This window comes from Vulpes vulpes, chromosome 12 (assembly GCF_048418805.1).
Source record: "Vulpes vulpes isolate BD-2025 chromosome 12, VulVul3, whole genome shotgun sequence".
NCBI classification, from domain to species: Eukaryota; Metazoa; Chordata; class Mammalia; order Carnivora; family Canidae; genus Vulpes; species Vulpes vulpes.
In genome coordinates, this window is record NC_132791.1 from 141,879,608 (window position 1) to 141,902,736 (window position 23,129).

At 52.3% G+C, this 23,129-nt stretch overlaps 1 protein-coding gene across 2 annotated transcripts; it reads left to right on the top strand.

Moving 5' to 3' along the window:
- The first annotated feature begins 235 nt into the window (after positions 1 to 235).
- On the top strand, positions 236 to 22,979 carry SLC47A2 (solute carrier family 47 member 2). 2 transcript variants are annotated; one of them, XM_026005588.2, is made up of 17 exons: positions 236 to 1,008; positions 1,733 to 1,834; positions 2,111 to 2,179; positions 3,102 to 3,250; positions 3,846 to 3,888; positions 6,915 to 6,959; positions 7,200 to 7,297; positions 7,742 to 7,839; positions 8,865 to 8,978; positions 9,770 to 9,837; positions 11,616 to 11,724; positions 12,503 to 12,578; positions 13,010 to 13,079; positions 18,724 to 18,856; positions 18,934 to 19,028; positions 19,866 to 19,986; positions 21,419 to 22,979. In XM_026005588.2, the coding sequence occupies exons 1-17, from the start codon at positions 856 to 858 to the stop codon at positions 21,637 to 21,639; spliced, it is 1,764 nt and encodes a 587-aa protein (XP_025861373.1). In that variant the 5' UTR covers positions 236 to 855; the 3' UTR covers positions 21,640 to 22,979. The 2 variants fall into 2 exon arrangements, with proteins under 2 accessions (XP_025861373.1, XP_072586582.1); XM_072730481.1 differs by having other exon boundaries at positions 677 to 1,008; positions 22,199 to 22,979.
- Positions 22,980 to 23,129: the final 150 nt, after the last annotated feature.

Below are 23,129 nucleotides of genomic sequence, written 5' to 3' on the forward strand. Positions count from 1 at the left end.
CATGTGGGAGGCAATGCGGGTTCATTGCTTTCATCCTGACTCCTCTCCTTGGTGGGGGTCCTGCTCCGCTGCCCCCCCTCCACTACAGCTCCCACAGGAGCTGGGTCCTGGGGTCCTGCCAGCTGCTCCCTCAGGCAGGGGTGGGTATGGGAAACAGCTAGGTGGATGGGCAAAGGCCCTTCCATGGCCTCTGCCCTGCCCGTCCGTGGTGGGTCATAGGCCGCCCCTGTGTGGGGCAGAGTTGAAGGCAGCCTGGGCAGGCCACAGAGGAGCCTGGTGGGATGCCCAGTGACAGCTTCACTGGGCAAAATGGACAGTGAGGAGGGGTGAGCTGTTTGCCCAGGTGGGGTCACACCTGTTCCCAGGGATGCTGCCGAAAGGGATGGCAAGCAGGGAGGGGGCTAGAGGGTCTCTCCCTCGGTGTCCTGGCTCCAGGCCGCTGCCCCCTCCCACCGTACCCCTCCTGGGGCTCTGGAGGCTGCCCACCTCTCTGTCATCACGGGCACTGTCATGCGGGGGTATACAATGCCCTGCATCTCAGCCCACCCCAGCCAGGCCGTCTTGCCCTCGCCCCCAGAACCAGCACACCCCACGCTACCCCAAACCTTCTCCTCCTGGGGCTTTGCAGCTGACCCCTCTGGGACAGTAGACACAGACATCAGCCCGGGTGACTCCCAGGTGCCCAGGGCTCCATCCCGTCCTCCCCTGGGCTGGGCAACAGGGCCACGGTGCCAGGAGGCAGGGCATGTCCCATAGGTGGCTGCAGCGGCCCCTCCTCCTGCCCCTTACTCATTAGCCAGGCTGCAAGGTGACATGGGCTTGGCTGGGCAAGGCGGGCTGTAGGAGTGCTCAGGCATGCAGGGTGGACAGCGGCCCAGTCTCGGAATGGACAGCATTCAGGACACAGTCCCCCAAGACCAAGGGGGCTGTTGCCCTGCCCTCCGCAGGCTGCTCCCCGTTGGCTTTTGGGCTGAGGTGTGGACGCTCATCGCCCTTTCTGGACCCCTGGTAAGGAGGTGAAGTTGTGGGGGTGTGGGAGGCAGTAAGGCAGTAAGAGCTGCTCATGCCCTTGCCCAGCAAATGTCCATGCTGACCATGTGCAGGCTGTACCAGGGGCCACTGCCCGGAGCAGGTGACAGCAGGAGGACAGCTGTCCCTGGACAGCACCTTATTTATTCATGAGAGACACAGAGAGAGGCAGAGACACATGCAGAGGGAGAAGCAGGCTCCCTGTGGGGGAACCTGATGCAAGACTTGATCCCAGGACCCCAGGATCACAACCTGAGCCAAAGGCAGACGCTCAACCCCTGAGCCACCCAGGTGACCCAGCTATTACTCTTTTGTAGGTGATTCAACCCAAACTGTGTGTGGTCTGACCACATGATTAGAATAGCGTCACTGGGTATGAGATGTTTGAGCTAAGCCGTGTGCGCTCCGGGCTCTGTGTGTGCTAGGTGCTTCTGGCATATTCGTGCGCTTTGAGGCAGGGAAATCAGAACCCAGAGGTTGACCCCAGAGGTTAAGGGCAACTGCTCGGGGCAGAATGGGAGCAAGACTCCCGTCTCCTGACTCCCAGCCCTGGCTGCTGTCTGCCTCAGCCCCAAAATGCTCACTCTCCTGGTTGTGGCCCATCGGCCCCAGGGGGCTGTGTTGTTTGTGGGTCCTGGTGTGAGTTCCTGCAGGAGTCCCCGTGTGGGGCGGGGCGGGGCTTGACCCTGGCTGTGTCCTCCAGTACCTGTTCCAGGCGCTCACCTTCATGATCCATTTCGTGAGTTCCGTGTTTTGCGGGCACCTGGGCAAGCTGGAGCTGGCGGCAGTGACCCTCGCGGTGGCCGTGAGTATGGCCCGGCCTGTGGGGACATTCTTCCCGCCCCCGCCCCCCAGCATCCCCAGAGGCACAGCAGGAAGGCTGATAGCTGCATTCACAGCTGGGACCTGGGGGGCTCGCCCAGGGGCACACAGCACATGCAGGCAGGGCCTGGAGAGGGACGGGGGTCTCCGGCTCAGTTGCATATCAGAGCTGCTATTGGATGGCCTCCCCCAGACACAGGGTTCCCCCTCTTGAGTCCTCCCTGACAAGCCCTGTGTTGTCTCCCATGTGCACCTCCAGTTTGTCAACGTCTGTGGAGTTTCCATAGGCTTGGGCTTGTCCTCGGCGTGTGACACCTTGATGTCTCAGGTAGGTGGGCCTCCCACAGCTGGCCAGGAGACCACTCAGTGACCCTGGACCTGGGACAAATGGGCCCAGGGGACACCTGCTCCCGGCCCGCCTGCAAGGACCTCATGTTGTCGGGGATCCTTCATTTTTATTTTTTTAAAGATTGTGTTTATTTATTAATGAGACACAGTGAGAGAGAGGCAGAGACATAGGCAGGGGGATGAAGCAGGCTCCCTTCGGGGAGCCCGATGCGGGACTTGATCCCAGGACACCAGGATCACGCCCTAAGCCAAAGGCAGACCCTCCACCACTGAGCCACCCAGAGGCCCCAGATCCTTCGCTTTAAGAGACTGAGCAGACGGGCAAGAGAGCCATGGAAGGAACAGGGTGGAGGCAGTTCCTGGCCCTCATGTGTCAAATGCTGAGGATGCACATAGGGGACCCTCCTGCCCTCGGGGGCCCACAGTCCAGTGGGGCTCAGCTTTCCTGGGGTCTGGACTCACAGTGGACCTGGGGACCCGGGCTTGGTCCTGGCCACCAGTTCTCAGCATGGAGACTTGACAAATGCTCTGGGAGCTTCCCTTGCTTTAGCTGTGATGGGGGAAATAACCCCCTCCTTGTTAGGCGCTTTTAAAGAACTGAGGACAATGGGCAGGCAGGCTGGCGCAGGGCCTGGCGGAGGTAGTGCCCTGTAAATCACTGCTATAATGATTCTATGAGTCCGCTGAGCCCCTGCAGATGACGCCACCCCCTACTCCAGGCTGTAATCAGGGGGTGCCGAATGCTGGCTACCGAGGCATTGACCGGTACCTGTGGTGCCTGGGGCCGTCCCTACAGCACTGGCTCTGCTAGGAGGCTGATGCCCTGGTTAGGCTCACCCAGGGGACAGAGGGAAGGTAATGAAGGTGTGGGCAGCCTGACCCAGGAACGAGCTGTTTTGCAGAGCTTTGGCAGCCCCAACAAGAAGCACGTGGGGGTCATCCTGCAGAGGGGTACCCTGGTGCTGCTCCTCTGCTGCTTCCCCTGCTGGGCGCTCTTCCTCAACACCGAGACTATCCTGCTGCTCTTCAGGCAGGACCCGGCCGTGTCCAGGTACTGCTTGGCTTCTGCAGAGAAGTGGGGATGGGAGCCCCTTCCCTCGTCCCCCCACCCCCCAAGGAAAACCACTCCCTAGGCCCCATGGCAAGCGCAGCTTCTAGGGGGAAGGTTCCAGGGTTGGGTTTCAGGTTCCTCCCTAGCGGCATGCTGCTCTGGATGCGACCAGCAGGGGGCAGACACGCCAGCTTTAATGCAGGAGAGGAGAAAGAAGGGATCTGCGCGTGTAGGTGGGGCTTCCCAGATGCTTTTGGAGGAAAGAAGTGTGCACTGTCCCCTCGTGGGAATACTTTGTTCATTCTGTAGTACGTGCACTTCATTTGCTTATTTCTTGATAAGACATAACCTTCTTCCCTGCCCACCCCATCCCTGCACACACCACCTTTACCCTTGAGTTTAAGTTCCCAGCCATGAGGGGTCCCCCTCCTGCCACCTTCCTAGCACGCAGTAGCGGCACTCCGTGACTGCTGGGGTTTCACTCGTCTTGGCCAACGATCTTCAGGGCCAGGCAAAGCCTCTCTTTAAACCTGGGGCCCCCAGAGTGCTCCTCTGGCACAGCCTGGGAGGCTTGGAGCTCCTGCTTCTCTTGTAGGCTAACCCAGGAGTACGTGCTGATTGTCATCCCAACGCTTCCAGTAAGTGCCTCTGCTGACTAAGGGTGGACTTACACCCCCTTAGGTGCTGGCGATTTGCTTTTGCATACTCTCTGCTGGAGAGGCCCATGAGCCCACAGCCGCCTTCTGAGTCTGGCAGAAGGGGATGTGAGAATTCGTTTCATTCCCTGCAGATGGAACTTTTAAGAAGCACTCTAACATGTTTGTTTAAAGATTTTATTTATTTATTCATGAGAGACACACAGAGAGAGGCAGAGACACAGGCAGAGGGAGAAGCAGGCTCCCTGCAGGGGAGCTGATGTGGGTCTTGATCCCGAGACCCTGGGATCACACCCTGAGCCAAAGACAGATGCTCAACCACTGAGCCACCCAGGTGCCCCCTAACATGTTTTTTTGATGAGAAAACCACTTATGGGAGAACTTGTGGGAAGAGTGGGAAAGAAACATTTTCAATCACCTCTAATCCTGCCACCCAGAGAGAATACAGGGTAATAGCTCTTTCCAGGATTATTTCTGCTTGCGGGTGCGTGTGTTCAAACACACATGCACATATATAGTTGGAAAAAGGGTCAATGTGTGTATATTGTATTATAACCTGCTTTTCCCCTTTCCAATATGTTGTTAGCCTCTTGATGTGATTTTAAATAGCCTTCTGCAATATCCATTTCAAAGGCTACAGAGTATCCTATAGTGCCACGGTGTATTAACCCATCCCTAATTGGTAGGTTTTCAGTTGTTTCCAATATTCACTATTACAAGGAAGATTATGATAAACAGTGGTATAGAAAAATCTTTGTGAACATCTGTAGCAGTTTTCATCAGGTGCATTGTTGGAATGCAGTCTTGCTCTCTCAATGGCTTTTGATATGAATTTGTACCAATTCTACCCCCACTAGTAACACTCGTTAGCACAGAGCATTGTTACTAACATTTTCTCCAATTCAAAATAGTTTTCACATGCATTTTATTGCTAATGAACATTTTTTTCGTGTATTTATTGATCATTTTGTTCTTCTGTGAATGGTCCTACCCTTCACTTATTTTAGTGGATTAATCCTTTTTTAAAAAGACTTATTTATTTATTTTAGAGAGAGAGAGAGAGAGAGAGAGCGAGGGAGGGGCAGAGGGAGAGAGAATCTTAAGCAGAGTCCTTTAACTCATGGAGCCCCAAGTAGGGCCTGATCTCATGATCCTGAGATCATGACCTGAGCCGCAATCAAGAGTCCAACACTTAACCAACTGAGCCACCTAGGCGTCCCTGGGTTAATCGTTTTCTAATTATTATAACTGTTATTAACTAATATCTAAACCCTTTGTCATATATGTCACTTGCCTTTTAGGTTTTTTTTATAATTTTGACCTACAGAATTTTTAATGTATACATAACAGATTCATAAATCCTCTTCTTTATGAAGTCTTTAATGAGCTTAAAAACATCCCGTTGCAAGATTATATAAACATGTGCCTGTGTCTTCTTTGAGCCCTCCTATGGTTTTTATTTTTACCTTTAAGACTCTAATCCATCTAACAAACTTTAACTAGGAATAATTGTTGCATATTCTCTCCTTTCTCCATTAATTTATTAAATACCAGCTAAGCAGGTGCATCTAGTCGGGTCAGTTTCTGAGATTCCTAGCCTGATCAGTGGTCTGTATGTCTGCTCAGGAACTTGCTGCTACACAGACTTGTTGAGGCTTAGGGATTTGTTGAGGCTTAATGACACATGGTACTACCTGACAGTGTTGCATCAGGGATGGTGTCTTTGGAGCCAGAGCACCCCATCCCCCATGACACCACTAGGTAAAGTTCTTGAGGAGGGATCCAGGAAAGGGATGAGTCAGGGCGAATGCAAGGTACTTTAAAGCATGCCAGGCCTGGCGGGAGGTACCCCAGCCACATGCACCTGTCTGAAAACCCATTGCTGTGACATCTCCAGGGCCTGGTCAGGTCCAAATTTCTGCCCTACTATGGAAACCACCTGAAAAGGCCAGTCTTTCGCCTCCAAGTCTGCCCTAGAAACCACACTTTGGCTCTTCAGACCAAGGTGATGATGGTGTCTTGACAAACAAGGCCACTGGGGTTGGGTCGGGGGAAGGCATCTATAAAGTTATCACTATGGTACCTCCTTTCTCAAATAAAGCAAGTCCCTCCCATAAAATACTGCTGTAAAATTTGCCAATAAATCCTAAAAGTGACAAATATTATTTACCTAATGCTTACCCAATACTTGAAATGCTTACATATGCTTCAGTGTGCTGTTTTGTAAGCATTTGGCAATGTGAACTTTACATATATATGTAGAGATAAATATGAAGTATACACACACATTATTATCTCCATTGTAGATGAAGACACTAGGCCCAGAGAGGTTAAGCAACTTGCCTAATATCACACAGCTCATAAGAAGTGGAGCCAGCACTTGAACCCAAGGCAGTTGAGCTCCAGCTCCATGCTCATAATCGCTGTGCTATACCGGAGAGAAGCAGAGGGCTAAGGGGAGGGACGGGGTACCTACCGATGAATCTACCGAGCAGAGACTACCACTGGCCACACTGCTGAGTCCCCCTCTGCCCCCCCACCCCAGCCTGAGGCCACTCCCTCCAGGTTCTTGGGTCCAGCAGCCAGAGCCAGGCTCAATGGTGGTCACAATTGTGGCTTTGGGCTCTGATGGGTCCTTCTGTGCACAGACCCCTGGGTGGCCTCCCTGAGTGGAAGGTCCGGGTTGGCAGCCAGAAGCCCTTCCAGGTGCTCTGCTCTTACACAAGCCCACTGACGTGTGCCAGCTGTTGGAGCCAACCTTTCCTGCCTGTCTGCCCTCCCTGTGGCAGAGCAGGAGCCCCGAGGGGGCCTCTCCCTCCTAGGCGGGGCCCGGGCACATAGACGGCTCTTCAGGCTTCAGCCTACCTGTGGGGTCCCATTATACTTTGGTGAAGTAATTGATCCATACTCAGGTATTCCAAGAAACAATCTTCTGATATTCACTTCATGTTTTTGGGGTAGTCATTGTTTGTGTTTGTGATTTTTTTTTTCTTTTTTCTTTTACACAGGCATGTTTTCTTTATGTCCTGCTGGCAAAATATCTGCAAAATCAGGTACAGGTCCCTGGCTAGAGGGGCGGCCCCCTGCCCCAGCACACTTCCCTGATCCAGTGGGAAGGGGTGCCTGGGTTTTCCTCCTTTCTGCGTGATCTGCGAGCCTGCTGTGCCATGTCCTGACCAGGGCCCAGCAAGGAGCTACGTGTCCCCAGCCTCCTTCCAACCCCTGGATGTGCCGAGCTTGGCCACACCCCTTGGTCCTGTCCGCCCGCACCCCTCCCCCTTCATTTATTTCAGGGCATCGTCTGGCCCCAAGTCTTCAGTGGCATCGTGGGCAACTGCATCAATGGCTTGGCCAACTACATCCTGGTTTCCATGCTGAGCCTGGGGGTCAAGTGAGCACCGGGACTGGTGGGCTTCAGGGAGCACTGCCCACCGGGCACTCTGTCCCCAACCGGGCGGGTCGGTCACCATCCTTGCCTCACAAAAACAGTGAGGTTTTGCCATCTAGAATCGCAGTGTCACGAGGAATTGGGGGTTCCTGCTGGTCCCTTGGGTTCTAGGGGATTCCCCACCAAGGAGACAGGGACAGGAGCCCTCCTCATCCCTGCCCCAGCCTGCCAGGAAAGGCCGAGAGTGGGGACCTGGCAGGGTGACTCCAGGGACACTGTGGTCATGTGCCAATGGCACTAGAGGCTCCTGTGGCCGATCCTGGGATGGGGTGCTGGCTGGCCACCCTGGTCTCCCTTCCCCTCCACACTAGCTGTAGCAGGGGAGCCCCCTACCCCCAGGGCTGGAGTCTGGCTCCTACCCCAGCCCTGCTCTCTCTCCTTTCCCAGGGGCTCTGCTTATGCCGTCACAATCTCCTACTTCGTGCAGACCATCTTCCTCTTTCTCTACATTGTGCTGAAGAAGCTTCACCTGGAGACATGGGCAGGTGCAGGGGGCCGCCCTGCCTTTGGGGGGCTGGGCAGACCAGCAGCAGGCAGGACCCCAGCACGGGCACAGGGTGTGCATTCTGCAGGTGGACAGAGACCGGGTGGAGCCCCATTGGAGGAGCCCTGTCTCCCGCCTGCCTTTACTTCCCTTCTGGGCCTCCTTCCCCTTTGCTCCACCCCTCAGGACTCCACCCCCAGATGCCCCAGATCCCCCCATCAAATGTGACATGGTGGAGAGCCCTGCTGGGACAGCCCCGGGGAGCGCTCTGGCTGGCTCCCTGATCTCAGGGTGGTGACAGGTGAAATCCTAGGTGTCAGCAGTGGGTCCAGTGCCCAGCATTTCTGACCTCAATTAAACCCCTTGACACCTTATTATCCCCATTTTACTTATGCAGAGGAAATGGATACAGAGTGAGGTCAAACAATTTGCCCAAAATGCCAGAGGTGGTGTATGGTGGGGGTGGACTTGAAACTGTGCCCGTCTGAGCCTTTCTGCCTCCTGAAACCGAACTCTGCAGACCGTGGGGTCCTCCTGTGGGCATTTCAGGACCGGCTCTCTGGCTGGGGCCTCAGTCATGACTCGGGGAGTCTTGCAAACTCTGCTCTTCCTGTTTGCACGGTCCTACCCGCCCTGAGCATCCTTTCGGCAACCTCGACCTCATGCCGTCCTCCCAAGAACCCTTCGGGAGAGGCAGGGCAGAGATAAGAACTCAGGTTTTCAGAGGGGAGAACGGAACCCAGAAAGGGCAGAGTAGTTGCCCCAGATCCTGTGGTGTCGTGGGCAGGTGGGGACTCTCCCCCATGTCCGAGGCTCCCGTCCCAGGTGGCCCCGTGAGCAGGTGCCCTGCCCCACGTCCTGCTCCCGCGCCACACCAACGCTGCACCAGCAGGGCACGCCCCATGCAAAATGCCAAATGCCTGCACGTGCTGAGCTGAACCTGGGAGTGGGCAGAGCCAGGCCGGTGGGGGCTCCTGGCAGGGGTGGGCTCCCTGCTCGGCTCACAAGCGGGACTTCTGTTCCTAGGCTGGTCCAGCCAGTGCCTGCAGGACTGGGGCTCCTTCTTCTCCCTGGCCATTCCCAGCATGCTCATGATATGCATCGAGTGGTGGGCTTACGAGATTGGGAGCTTCCTCATGGGTACGTGGGCAAGCACAGCTCAGGGGAACCTTGTGGGCAACTCAGAAGCCCCCTCCCTGGACGGGCGGGTCAGCAGCCTGGCCCAGGCTGGGTCTTGGGCTCTCTCATCTCCCCCAGCAGGCTGTGGGCTCCTGGAAGGGAGGCCTGGGTCTCTCGTGTCAGGACCCCAGTACCGCCCAGCATAGGCCTGGAACTGAGCAGGTGCCCCGGGCAGGGGGTCGAGTCAGTGAGGGATCAAGGGACTGAGCCAACTGGGGTGTGAGCGTGTGTGGGCCTAGCAGGCTTGGGGCTCTTACCTGACATGTATATGCTCACCTGACGCGCACGGAGCACCCAGTGCAGTGTCCACCCAGCCTGAGAATCAGGCCAGAGTGAGAATGGCCCTGGGAGACCTTCTGGTCCAACACTTGCCTCCCATTTACAGATAGGTAAACTGAACCCCGAGAACAAAAGACTGTGCAGACTGGCACAGAGTTGCACAGTGGCAGGGCTGGGACCCAAACTCGGCTCTCCTAATCTTGGCCCAGGTCTCTTTTCTCTTGCTCATCAAGCCTCCTCCAAGGACTTGAAAGTCACACCGTATGGGGAACAAATGGTCTGCAGTCAATTCCACAACTGGGTGGGATCTCCCTGGAAGGCTGAAGGCCACGCAGGAACCTTTTCTATTGCAAATCTGCCCTTGGAAATCACTTGCCCCTCGGCCTCCAATGCAGAGGGGCATCCTGTTAGCAGGCCCCAGGGCTGTGTGCTCACCATGTGCCTCCTTCCCACTCACCCCCTCCACCCTGCAGGCCTGATCAGCGTGCTGGACCTCTCCAGCCAGGCCATCATCTACGAGCTAGCCACCATAGTCTACATGGTGAGTCTCTTCTGGGGGTGCCTTCGCCACACCCTCCATGCTGGCCTGGCCCTCCCGATGGCCTGGGGTGGCACAGAAAATGGGCATGCTGTCACTCTATCTATCTGGCATGCCAGCTCTATCTCCTGAGTGACCCTCCTATGTCCCACACCTGCTCCACCAAGGGTAATACTGAACTCACGTGTTGTTAGAACCTTTTGAGGGGATCCCTGGGTGGCGCAGCGGTTTGGCGCCTGCCTTTGGCCCGGGGCGCGATCCTGGAGACCCGGGATCGAATCCCACATCGGGCTCCCGGTGCATGGAGCCTGCTTCTCCCTCTGCCTGTGTCTCTGCCTCTCTCTCTCTCTCTCTCTGTGACTATCATAATTAAATAAAAAAAAAAAAATTAAAAAAAAAAGAACCTTTTGAAATAATTAGCACCATTTAAAAATGGGGAGATTCCACATCATAATCTGAATGTTTGCATTTTCTTGAAAAATGGGACATTCCATTTCGTGGTGGGCCCACATTCCTGCACACCCGGGTCAGCGAGAGCTGGGTGACAGTGTCCCCTGCTCGTATGGGGGACATCACCATCCCCCACCATGGCCCCCGTAGCTCCTTCCTCTTCCCACAGAGATGTGAGTTGTCCCATGTCACTCAGGTATGTGTCTGCCAGCCTTCTGGGGACATGCAGTCTGCGACCCTGGGCTTAAGGAAATGACTTGCAAAAGTCTACACTCAAAACACTAATTTATAAGCTGCTTAATATTATAATATTAAGCCATTATAATACTATAATGGCTTCCACAGAATTTTGGGGGTTTTTTGGCTTTTTTTTTTAAAAAGATTTTATTTATTGATTCATGAGAGACACAGAGAAGCAGAGACATAGGCAGAGGGAGAAGCAGGCTCCATGTGGGGAGCCCAATGTGGGATTCGATCCTAGGACCTCAGGATCACGCCCTGAGCTGAAGGCAGATGCTCAACCACTGAGCCACCTAGGCATCCCAGAATTTTGTTTTTCTTAACAGGGAGCTTTTCTGGCATATTTAAGATCACATTTATCTTTACTTTTTTGAAGACTTTATTTATTGGGTGCCTGGGTGGCTCAGTCAGTTAAGTGTCTGCCTTCGACTCAGGTCATGATCCTGGGGTCCTGGGATCTAGTCCCAAATCGGGCTCCCTGCAGGGACCCTGCTTCTCCCTCTGATTCTCCCCCCTGCTTGTGCTCTTTTTCAAATAAATAAATAAATAAATAAATAAATAAATAAATAAATATCTATTTGAGAGCAAGAGAGAGAGTGTGCACATGAGTAGGGCAGAGGGAAAGGGAGAAGCAGGCTCCCCACTGAGCAGGAAGCCTGATGTTGGACTCAATCCCAGGACCCCAGGATCAGGACCTGAACTGAAGGCAGATGGTTATACCGACTGAGCCACCCAGCCGCCCTAAGATCATGTTCACCTCTTAAAAATGCATTTACTCCTGTGGTTTTGGCAACATGCTGGCAGGGCCAGTCCACCTGTGATGTCTGATAGAGTGGGTAGGGGTGGCATTGACCGGATTACTCAGGGTACCCTCATCCCGTCTCCCAGCCACAGCTGCAAATGTTCTATGTCCTCATGCTGTCTCCTTAGGATCCATCCTGTCTTCCTGCTCTTCTCCCTCTTGGCCTGGGGTTGGGGTGATGGAGGGTGGCTCTACCTCCAGCCCCGGCTTCTTCTTGGCTCAAGACCCACCCCATTCCAGGGGCAGGAGGTTGGTTCCACTGACAGCCCCTTGTCATCTGTGATCCCAGATTCCCCTGGGGCTCAGCAATGCGGTCTGTGTCCGGGTGGGGACCGCCCTGGGAGCTGCAGATACTGCACAAGCTAAGCGTTCAGCCATCTCAGGCATGCTCTGCGCAGGTGGGTAGAGTCCTTTGGGGGTCGGGGGGTGGGTGCTTGGAAAATTGGAGCCTGGGGCAGGAGACACCTGGCCCAGAGCAGCCCCTGCCGAGTTGATACGGCCTTTCCACCCCTTATGTTAGTATGACCTTGTGAAGTCCCTTCCTCCCCAGGTTCTCCCTCTAGCTGTCCAGATTTTGCAAATTTGTCCTCCCATCATCCCTAGGAGCTTGAGGCCTGCCCATGCCACCCCTCAGTCTTGTGTCCTCCTCCGTGGCTCTGCTTGCTGAGGCTGATGGATCCAGATCAACTCATCTGTAGAGAGCAGTGGTTCGCAGGCTATAGACTGCATTTTTTAAAAAATATTTTATGTATTTATTCATGAGAGACACAGAGAGAGAGGCAGAGGCACACGCAGAGGGAGAAGCAGGCTCCCTGTATGGATCCTGACCTGGGGCTCGATCCCAGGACCCTGGGATCATGACCTGAGCCAAAGGCAGATGTTCAACCACTGGAGCCACCCAGGTGCTCCTGTAGACTGCATTAGAATCCACTGGGAGGCTATGTTAATACACAGACCCCAGGCCTCCCCCCATGTTTCCAATTCAGGAGGTCTGAGGTGGGGTCTGAGAACCCGCACTTGTAACAAGTGACCAGGTGATGCCGATGCTGCTGGTCTAGGAACCCCACTTTGAGAACCAGAGGAGGAAAGCCATTTCCTATGCTGTCCTGCCTTGCGCTGACCTAAGCTGGGCTCCTCCATGGGCTGGGGGCCAAACGCTCTTCCTTTGTCTTCCAGTGGGCACCTCGCTGGTGGTGGGCATGCTGCTGAGCGTCCTCAAAAACAAACTGGGGCATATTTTTACAAATGATGAGTAGGTAATCAGTTTTCTTCTCTGACTTCTGGGAAATGTCAGAGTGGCTTGCAACGGGTCCCCCAGGGGCTTGTCACACAGCTGGCTTGGCACTAGGTCCAGAGGAAGCGGGACTAGCCCCGACTTCACTCTCACCGGGAGGAAGCTAGCATCTCTGCTTCTCTCCCCGGCCCGTGGGCTCCGTCACTGGCTTGTCCATAGACAGGAAGCTGAGCAAAAGGCAGGACGACACTGGGGGTGCTCTCCTGGAGTTTAAGAAGACCCACAGACACGCAGAAGCTCAGTGCTAGGAGTGTCAGGTTTGTGAGGGGCAACAGGCTCTACTCCGATCATTTTTAGGAGGTGCTAGAACAGAGGGGGGCCCCGGGAGTCCCGAGGTCACGGTCATGCTGGCGTGCTGCACATGAATGTTCCTCCTGTCTCTTCTGCAGAGAGGTCATTGCCCTGGTGAACAAGGTCTTGCCGATTTACATCGTCTTTCAGCTGTTTGAGGCCATCTGTGTGAGTACTGCCCTGGTGTGAAGCCTGAGTTCAAGTTCAGGGCCCCCTCCATGGGACGGGAGGGTTGACTCTTAAGTCGTGAGAACTGCACAGTAAGCGCCCACAGCCGTGCGTGCGTTCATTCTATCATTATTCGAAACGACGACCCCCCTTCCCTTCTACAATTCCCACGAGCCAAAAGATGAAGGGAGAGCAGTATAAAACTGAAAAAAATTACACCAGCACAGACTCACAAATCTTCCTTCCTGATTCCTTGTGAGCTGAGGGCCACGGCCATGGAGCCCTGCCCCCTATTGGTCAGAGGTTCACCAGCAGCCGCACCCTGTGGGTGCACAAAGGGACCCAGGGACCCGTTTGAGAGGGAGGGAGTCAACCCAGAGCACAGAGGCACCCGAGTTTTCTGCAAACTATTATCTGCAACCTATCATTCTCCCTCCTGGCTATGTTATTCTTAATTTAAGTTCTCCTTGAAGCTATTTAAAAAAAAAAAAAAAAGCTTAAAAAGAAACTCACTTTATTGAGTTGCAATTTACATACCATAAAATGCATGCATGTAGAATTGTGCAACCTTCACGACAATCCAGTTTTGGAGTATTTCCATCGCCCACCCTCCACCTCTGCATTTCCTAGAGCCTGTTTTGCAGTCAATCCAAGCTTCCAGGGCCAGCCGTGGGCAATCCACAGATCTGCTGTGTGAACTTGGCCTTTCAGGAACATTCCCTATAAAGGGAATCCTGCATGTCGTCTTTTGTAACTGGTTACCCTCACTTGGCATACTGTTTCTGAGGCTGTAGCATTTTTCAGGACTTCGTTTCTTTCAAATACTGAATAATAGCCCATTGTGCGCACAGAACCCATTTTGTTTCTCCAGTTGATGGATGTTGGGGTTGTTTCTCTTTTTGGCTGTGCTGACCAAGGCCACTGGGGACATTCACACACGAGTCTCTGTGTGGATGACTGTTTTCATTTCTCCTGGTAGAGTCCTGAGTATTCAGTTATTGGAAGTATATGTTTAACTTCCTAAGAAACTGCCAGATTGTTTTCTGCAGTGGCCATACCATCTTCTATTCCCACTGGCAATATATGAGGGGTCTGGTTTTTCTGCTTCCTTGCTAATTCTTGATATTGTCTTTTGAGAAACAAACAAAAAAATTTTTTTAAGATTTTATTTATTCATGAGAGACACAGAGAGAGAGAGAGAGAGAGAGGCAGAGACACAGGCAGAGGGAGAAGCAGGCTCCATGCAGGGAGCCTGATGAGGGACTGGGTCCCAGGACCCCAGGACCCACCCTGAGCCAAAGGTAGGGGCTCGACCACTGAGCCACCCAGGTGTCCTGAGAAACAAAATTAATAGCAGTCTTAGGTTTGCAGAAGTATTGAGCAGGAAACGGAGAGTTCCCATAAATCTCCTCCATTCCCTCAGTTTCCCTTATTATTCACATCTTATTAGTAGTTATTAATTGTGAGGGAATATCCATATGTTAATAAGGTCCAGAGCTCATAGTAGGGGGTCACTCGTGGTACTGTGGAGTCCATGGGTTTTGACAAATGTTTAAGGATATGTGACCACCATTACAGTATCATATGAATGATTTCACTGCCTTAAAAATCCATGTGCCACCTACTCACTCCTCCCCTTCTCCCTGCTGGGAGTTTTGAAATGAATTGTGTTGAATCTACAGGACAATTGTGGGAGAACTGTCATCTTAACAATAGTGGGGCCTCCAATCCATGGACACTGAATGTGTCTCCAATTATTTCTGTCCTCTTTATCCAATGATGTTTTGTAGTCTCCAGGGGACACATCTGGCACCATTTTTGTGAAATGTATCTCTAAGTATTTGGTTTTTTGTTTTTTTTTTTGGATGCAATTGTGAATGGAACTGGTGTCTTAATTTCATTTTTAGGTTATTGTTGCCAGCTTATGGAAATATGATCTTTGTTCATTCATCTTTCATCCTGTGACTTTGTTAAACTCATTCAAGTAGTTTTGTGTGTGTGTGGATTCCCTTAAGGTTTTCATATAGGATCAGATCATCTGTGAATAAAGAGTTTTACTTCCCCCTTTCCATGTGGCTAGAACTCCAAGACGATGCTGGATACACGTGGTGAGAGCACAATCTATGCCTTATTCCCAACTTTAGGGCTAAAGTGTTCAGTGTTTCAGCATTAAATGTTAGTTTTAGGGTTTTATAAACACCCTTTATCAGGCTGAAAAAGAGCCCTTTTACTCTTAGTTTGTTAAAACATTTTCTCATGAATGGCATTGGATTTTCTAGAATGCCTTTTCTGTGTCTATTGAGATAATCAAGTGGCTTTCGTCCCTTATTCTATCAATACGATATAATTACATTAATTGATTTGCAAATGTTATACTCTGCATTCCTGGGGTAAGGCCCTCCTGACCATGGTATAGATCTTATTTATCTACCACTGAATTTGGTTTGCTAACATTTCATTCAAGTTTTTGCGTCTGCAATCATGAAGTATATTCTTCTACCAATTCTTATCTTTTCTTTGGGATATCTTAATCTGCCTTTGGTATCGGGGTAACACTGGCCTCACAGAATGATTCTGAAAGTGTCCTCTCCTCCTAGACTTTCTGGGTTTGGGAAGTATCAACATTATTTCTTCTTTAAATACTTGATAGCATTTGCCAGGGAAGCCATCTGGGCTTGGGCTTTGGTTGGAAGATTTCTAAATTAATTCAATTTACTGACTTGTTATGGGTCTCTTCACTTTCTATTTCTTGAGTTACTTTTTTTTTTAAAAAGATATTATTTATCTATTCATGAGAGACACACAGAGAGAGGCAGAGGGAGAAGCAGGCTCCATGCAAAGAGCCTGACTCAGGACTCGATCCCGGGACTCCAGGGCCACGCCTTGGGCTGAAGGCAGCACTAAACTGCTGAGCCACCCAGGGATCCCCTTGTTGAGTTACTTTCACTAATCTGTGTCTTTCTAGTTATTTACTCACTTCAGCTGCATTTGCCTATTTCCCTGGCATGAGGTTGTTCGCAATATTTCCTTACAGTCCTTTCCTTTATGGTCAGTGGTAATGTCCCTTCTTTAATTCCTGATTTTGGCAATACATGTCTTCACTTTCTTATTTTCTTTGTCTTTTTTACCAAAGTCAAATCCTTGGCAAGTGTTCGTCAGTTTTGTGGATCTTATCAAAGAACTAGAACTTGGGATTTTGTTGATTTTCTGTGGCTTTTCTGTGGCTTTTCTGTGGCTCTTGTTTCCGTGATTTCCACTCTCATCATTTTTATTCCCATCCTTCTGCATTATTTCAGTATAGTTTGCCCTTCCTAGTTTCTTAGGGTGGAATATTGGGCTATTGATTTGAGGCCTTTCTTCTTTTTGGATCTAGGCATTTCTAAGTACTGCATTAGCAGCATCTAATAAATGTGATATATTATTTTACTTTTCATTCAAAATATTTTAATTTCTCCTGTTCTTGATTCTTTGACCCATGGGTTTAGAAGTATGTTAACTTCTAAATATTGGGTGGTATTCCCAGATTTCTTTCTTGTCCGTGTCTCTAATTTAATTTTGCTCTGTGAGGACACCTGGGTGGCTCAGGGTTGAGCACCTGCCTTTGGCTCAGGTCATGATCCTGAGGTCTTGTGATCGAGTCCTGCATCAGGCTTCCCACAGCGAGCCTGCTTCTTCCTCTGCCTCTGTCTCTGCTTCTCTCTGTGTCTCTCATGAATAAATAAATAAAATCTTTAAAAAAATAATTCTGCTGTGTGGTCTAGCACAGACCCATCCCAGAGAATGTTATTCACACACACACACACACACACACACACACACACACACACACACTTTCCCCAAGGCTTGTTGTTTTATTTGGTAATTTGCCCAGACTATTTCCGTGAATCCTGCCTCCTCTACAAACCTGCAGCTGCTCTCTCTCCTCAGTTTTGTTGCCGGTTTTTTGGTTTTGGGTTTTTTTTCTCTTTTAGACCTAGCTTGCTTAGGGGTCACTGCTTTGTCTGCATTAGCTTGGTGTGCAGGCAATTATTAGCCAGAGGATACGTTATGTTTGAACAGCTCTGACAGCTGGTAAGGCTGCCATTCTCTGCTGAAGGATCCAACTGTGGGCTGTTTCCCAGTCTGCCCAGTTCTGACTTTCTCCTGGGTTCTCTTGAGTATCCGTGGGCACAGGCTCCATTGTTGGCACTGTGTGGGAAGCTTGGGCCTGCTCTGGTCTCTGCCGCACGTATGCACGGCCTCCAATCAATTTGGAATGTGTGGAGAACTTAGCGAGCCCCCCGCCCCTACAACCCTGCTGTTTCACCTCCCTGTCAAGTCCCTGTCTAGAGCACTGATCCAAACAGGCCCATAATCTTCTCAACCAAAAGGGGTAGGGTGGGGGTGACGGCCCTTCTGGTGTGCTTGCCCCTGGAGATCGTCACTGTAATTCAAAATGCTCTAAAGGGCTTTGCAACCTTGGCACCATAACACTTCAGGATGGATAATTATTATAAGGGAGGCTGCCCTGTGCATGCAGGATGTTTAGCAGCATCCCTGGTCTCAACCCACTAGGTGCCAATAGCAACACCCCTGTCCCCCCCACCCCCAGTTGTGACCACCCAAATTATCTCCAGACATTGCCAAATGTCCCTTGGAGGGCAAAGTTGACAAATACTTGTCCAGAGCTCATCAATCACAATTTGGGAGAAGTCTTTTTCTAACTGAAAAATATCATTTATGTCATGATACATAAACACAAGTAACATACACACCACATTTCCGAGTCCAAGAGGCACACGTCTTCTATCCTGAATGCATTACGTCTCTGCTCAAATGTGTGAAAGCAAACCACAACATACTCCACATCCTTCATCTTAAGGAGATAAAAACAATCAAATATCTATTCATCACGAACTGTGGCTGTAGTTCTTCAGTTCATTAGGTCGGAGATCCGGTTAGGAGAAAGAGACCAGTAAAAGAAAGCAGAGTGAGTTCCTGTCTGTGAGCATTCGGGTGACAGCAGTGAGCCAGGGCTGCACATCTCTCCCGGAACAGATGACACCTCTGCTTGTCATGTGCTGTACCCAGAATAACGGGCCCCAAAAGATAGCCACATCCTAATCCCTGGCCCTGTCCATGTCATGTGGCATGAGGGGATTTTGCAGACGTGATTAAATTAAAGATCTTGAGCTGGGGAGATGATCTTGGATTATATGCAAGACTTGTCATCTCCAGAACCAGAACACAGTATGCGTGTCTTGTTCTATGTCGCTAATTTACAGTAACTTGCTAGGGCAGTGGTGGGAAAGAAGCGCAACACAACTCTGTGAACACAACTCTGTGTGACGGCGGTCTAGTCTCCCAGACCAGCTGGTGGGTGGTCGCCAGTGCTACCTTGACTTCTAGAGAGGAAGTCACGCGTGGAGGTGAAGAGGGGAGGCAGGGTGCGCCTCTGGGGTTGTGTTCACAACACAGCTATTCTGTGCAACCGTGGCCAGGCGACTCGCCCTGACTCGGTCTCCCCACAGAAGGGGACAGAGGGCTGTCCCGGGGCGGAGTGAAAAGAGGCCTTGCAACACGAGTGGCCTGGGAAAGAGCCCGAGGCAGGTGGCCTGCTGCCAGCCGCACACCCGCCTCTCCCCCTTTCCGCCTCCCCTCCCAGTGCGTCTACGGGGGAGTCCTGAGGGGAACCGGCAAACAGGCCTTCGGAGCCATTGCGAACGCAGTCATGTACTACGTCATCGGCCTCCCTCTGGGCATCGTTCTGACCTTTGTGGTCAGAATGAGAATCATGGGTAGGTGCTGCGAGGGAAGGTGGGGAGGGTCCCGGGAGCCCTGGGCCCCCGTCCCCACCGTGGCTTGTCTCCCGCAGGCCTCTGGCTGGGCATGCTGGCCTGCGGCCTCCTGGCAGCCGCCGCCTTCGCTGTCTACACGGCCCGCATGGACTGGAAGCTAGCTGCCGAGGAGGTGAGCGGGGTGGGCGCCGGCCTGGCGGGGATGGGGGGCACTGCCTGCTGCCCAGGAGCGCTCGGAGCGCGGCAGGCCTCTGCAGCGGGGGTCCGTGGGGTAAGCTGCGGGGGGCACGGAGGGGCCCCGTGGTGACCGGCCCCTGGAGGTACGCTCTCCGATTACAAGGAGAAGCAGAGGGACGCCTGGGTGGCTCAGCGGTTGAGCGTCTGCTCTTGGCTCAGGGCGTGATCTGGTGTCCGGGGATCGAGTCCTGCATCAGGTTCCCTGCAGGGAGCCTGCCTCTCTCTGTGTGTCTATGAATAAATGAATAAATTCTTAAAAAAAAATAGGGCAGGCCAGCATTTGCTTCTCAGACACAGTAAAGGCACCCAGCTCAGTCTTAAGGCAGAGCCGGGGGTGGAGGCAGCAGGTGGTGCGGGAAGGTTTCTCGCAAAGATCCCGAATCCCAGCAGGGCATGGCTCTGCCTTCGTGTGGATCAGATCATCTCGGCATCCAAGACCGTGCATAAATACACAGATTTTATACACCACCACCTTGAAGCCCCCACTCTCAAAGACTATATGAACGTGCACTGCTTTAGCTTACAATGGTATTTTTTTTTAATTATTTGAAAGAGAGTGAGAGAGCACAAGCAGGCTCCCCAATGAGCAGGGAGTTGGATGCAAGACTCGATCCCAGGACCCTGGCATCATGACCTGGGCAGAAGGCAGACACTTAAGCACTGAGCCACCCAGGTGCCCTGAGCTTATGATGTTTTAAGGCAGGGCACTGATGAGGCCGGTGGTGATCTGGAGGGCTGACAGGCTGACCCAGGCGAGCTCTTGCTCTTGCAGGCTCAGAAGCATGCGGGGCTGCTGCCGCAGAGCCCCAACGGTGCGGTGAGCACGGTGAGCACGGTGAGCACGGTGAGCACGGCCCCCAGACCCGGGCCTGCGAAGGCTGTCACGTCCTCAGGTAATGTGGTCACGGCACTTCTGCCAGGCACACACCATGCTGGTGACACCCCGCCCCTGGCTGCCCTGCATGTGGGCCTTGGGCAAAAGTGGGAACAGTGCAAGCCCAAGCTGCTGTTCTTCCTCTTGGCACGGATACAATGTCCTAAGTATCAGGAGGATGGCGCTACTACCTCGGATTTAACAGGCTCTGCACGAAGTACTTCACATCCTTAGCCTTGTGAGGTAGTGAGCTGCAGCCCCATTCTTGGATGAGGAAGGCAGGTTGAGTGCTTCAGTGTCTTCCCCGTGGTCCCACAACCAGAAAGGGTAAGAAGAGTCAGGCCCTGGAGCCCCTTCTCCTCACTTAACACCAGCCCAGGGCAGGAGGCCACATCCTGGCCCATAGCAGCCTGGCTGGGCCTGCTGGCTGGGGGGCCCTTCCCCTGCCCTACCTACCTCTCTGTACCCCATAGGACAGGTGGGAACCTCTGGCTTCTATCCAGGGTCTCTCTGATGAAGTGAGGGCCTTGGCTCGAGGCACAGGTGCTCTCCTAGGGCCAGGCAGGTGTGGAGTGCTGGGCTTGCACATACATCACCCAGACACTACACTCACCTCAGTGACCTCATCCTGTCCTGGGCTCTGCCTTCATCAGCACAGTAGGGAGCTAGCTGGTCAAAACTCTGGGAGCTTCGAGTGTCACGAGATGACAGCCAGGTCCGACTAAGCATTTAACGTGTGCTCGTTAGATGTGTGTGAAGGTGACACTTGATGTATCACTTGTCATCACAAGGAGAGGCTCAGGTAGGAACATATTAATGTCAACTTTTTAAAAAAGATTTTTTATTTATTCATGAGAGACACACAGAGAGAGGCAGAGACACAGGCAGAGGGAGAAGCAGGCTCCCTGTGGGGAGCCCAATGTGGGACTCGATCCCAGGACTCCAGTATCAGGACCTGAGCTGAAGGCAGATGATCAACCACTGAGCCACCCAGGTATCCCACATTAATGTCAATTTAGCAGTAACTATTTCTGTGCCAAACTCACGTTTTGAGATGTCTTGCCAAATAATTGCCTCCTCTGATCCTGCTGTGAGTAGATGAGGTTGGTGTTTTTCTCCTGGGCCAGTCTTTTCTGTTGTAAGGCACAGAGGTCTATTCACTGTCACCCAGCATCATGAATGCAGCTGGGCTTTTTTTTTTTTTTAAGATTTTATTTATTTATTCATGAGACAGAGAGAGAGAAAGAGAGGCAGAGACACAGGCAGAGAGAGAAGCAGGCTCCCCACAGGGAGCCTGACATGGGACTCAATCCCGGGACCACGGGATCACGCCCTGAGCCGAAGGTAGCCGCTCAACCACTGAGCCACCTGTGGGGCCTGAGGCTTCCTGATCCTAAGGCCACAGCCCTCTCCCAACCCCCCAGTCCTGCTAAGTTTGCTCCTGTTTGCAGTGGCTACGGGTAGCTCCCCTGGCATCACCCTGATGACGTATTCAAGGCCCGAGTGCCACCTGGACCTCTTCAGGACCCCAGAAGCAGCCCATGCCCTTTCAGCACCGGCCAGCATATTGTCGGCGAAACAGCTGGTCATCCGCCGTGGGGCTGCTCTGGTGGTGGCATCAGCCATGCTGACGGTGGGCCTGGTCATCAGGCTCCTGACCACCAGACACTAGCCACGCAGCTGAGAGACAGAAAGGGGGCCAGGAGTGGCCGTCCCCACCTGCGCACACAGTGGGCCCCCTCCAACAGCACCCACGTGATGCAGTGTGGGTGGATACTTTGACCACACTTACAAAAAAGGTCTACAGCCGGCAATTCTTGTGACACACCAGGTCTGTCAAATTGGCTTTTTTGCCTCTGCTCTTTAAGCAGCCATCAGCTGACCAAGGAGAGTCAGAGAGGCTTCAAACTAGGAGTTTGCAAATCAAAACACGAAGACCGAAAACACCCCTACCCAATTAAAAATTATGTATCTCCTAGGAGACTCTGATGCCCAGGTCTGTTCACAAGGCCTTTGCGAGGCTCTGAGAAGGGGGCCGGGGGGCCCTGCCCAGGGAAGCCCAGTGCACCATGACCCCCGGCGCCCCTGCCCCCACAAACCCCTGCAGATCTGGGAGCCGTGAAACCCCGACGAGGCAGATGCACGGACCCTCCTTTGCCTCTCCCCTCACCCTTCATTCCGTCCTCATCGCGCTGAACACAGACCTTGAGAAACACTTGTTCTTCCAGCAGTGATCAGCTATAAACAAGGACAGCAAAACCCAGATGGCCTGGCCACAACAGCCTCGGGATGGAAGGCAACGCTAACCCAAATTCTAGGACGCTCTTCCTGGAGGCCTGGGACCTGCCCAACATCCTCAGGCTCTCCACATCAGGCTGTGTGTCACCATCCAGAATGGAGGGCAACCTGGCCTCCCCTCAGTCCCTTCGGCATCAGTAGCTATAAACACGTTCACAAAATGAGTTTCTGCATCAAAGCCCATAAAAAAAATGGACCCATAGAATGTCATCCCGGTTTCAAAGAGTCAACGTGAATCCATGTGGTATTTAGGACCTGGTGATACTCGAGGTCTCCCACTCCCAGGAAGGTGGGTATCCTCGTCTGGGACACACATACCTCACTGAACTGCTGGCAACCAAACAGAACGACTGGGAACAGAGCACAGGAAAATAATGTCATTTCCCCAAATGTGTTCTAAGGTTAAAGGGTATTCAGACAAAAGGCTTTCACGGCCAAGTAAGTTTGGGCAACAACCCACACCAGCATTGCAAAGGTTCTATGGCCTTGGATCCTTTAAGATGCTCCAGTGCTTTATGAATCCTGGTAGACAGGATGGGTAGCGGGATCAACTTTTGTGTAAAACCTTATGGGGTTAGTGTTCTGGGAACAGGCTTACAGAAAAGCTTGCTTTAGATGAGCAAATGGAGATAGGAGGGTGTCGTTGAAAAAAACCTATTTACTATATAGGCATTTTAAAAAATAAAAACAGGGGCGCCTGGGTGGCTCAGTTAAGCATCTGACTCTTGATTTCGGCTCAGGTCATGATCTCAGGGTCATGAGATGCAGCCCTGTGTGGGCTCTGTGCTCCACGTGGAGTTGGCTTGGAGAATCTTTCTTCTACTCCCTCTGCCCCTCCCCCCACCTCTTCCTCTGTTTAGAAAA

What these genes read in the sequence shown, in the direction of transcription:
- SLC47A2 (XM_072730481.1), top strand. Translation starts at nt 856, where the DNA reads ATGCAGGGTGGACAGCGGCCCAGTCTCGGAATGGACAGCATTCAGGAC. An exon ending in CAGTGACCCTCGCGGTGGCC is followed by an intron (nt 1,835 to 2,110) that starts GTGAGTATGGCC and finishes GTGCACCTCCAG; the next exon opens with TTTGTCAACGTCTGTGGAGT. An exon ending in TCACCTGGAGACATGGGCAG is followed by an intron (nt 7,840 to 8,864) that starts GTGCAGGGGGCC and finishes TTCTGTTCCTAG; the next exon opens with GCTGGTCCAGCCAGTGCCTG.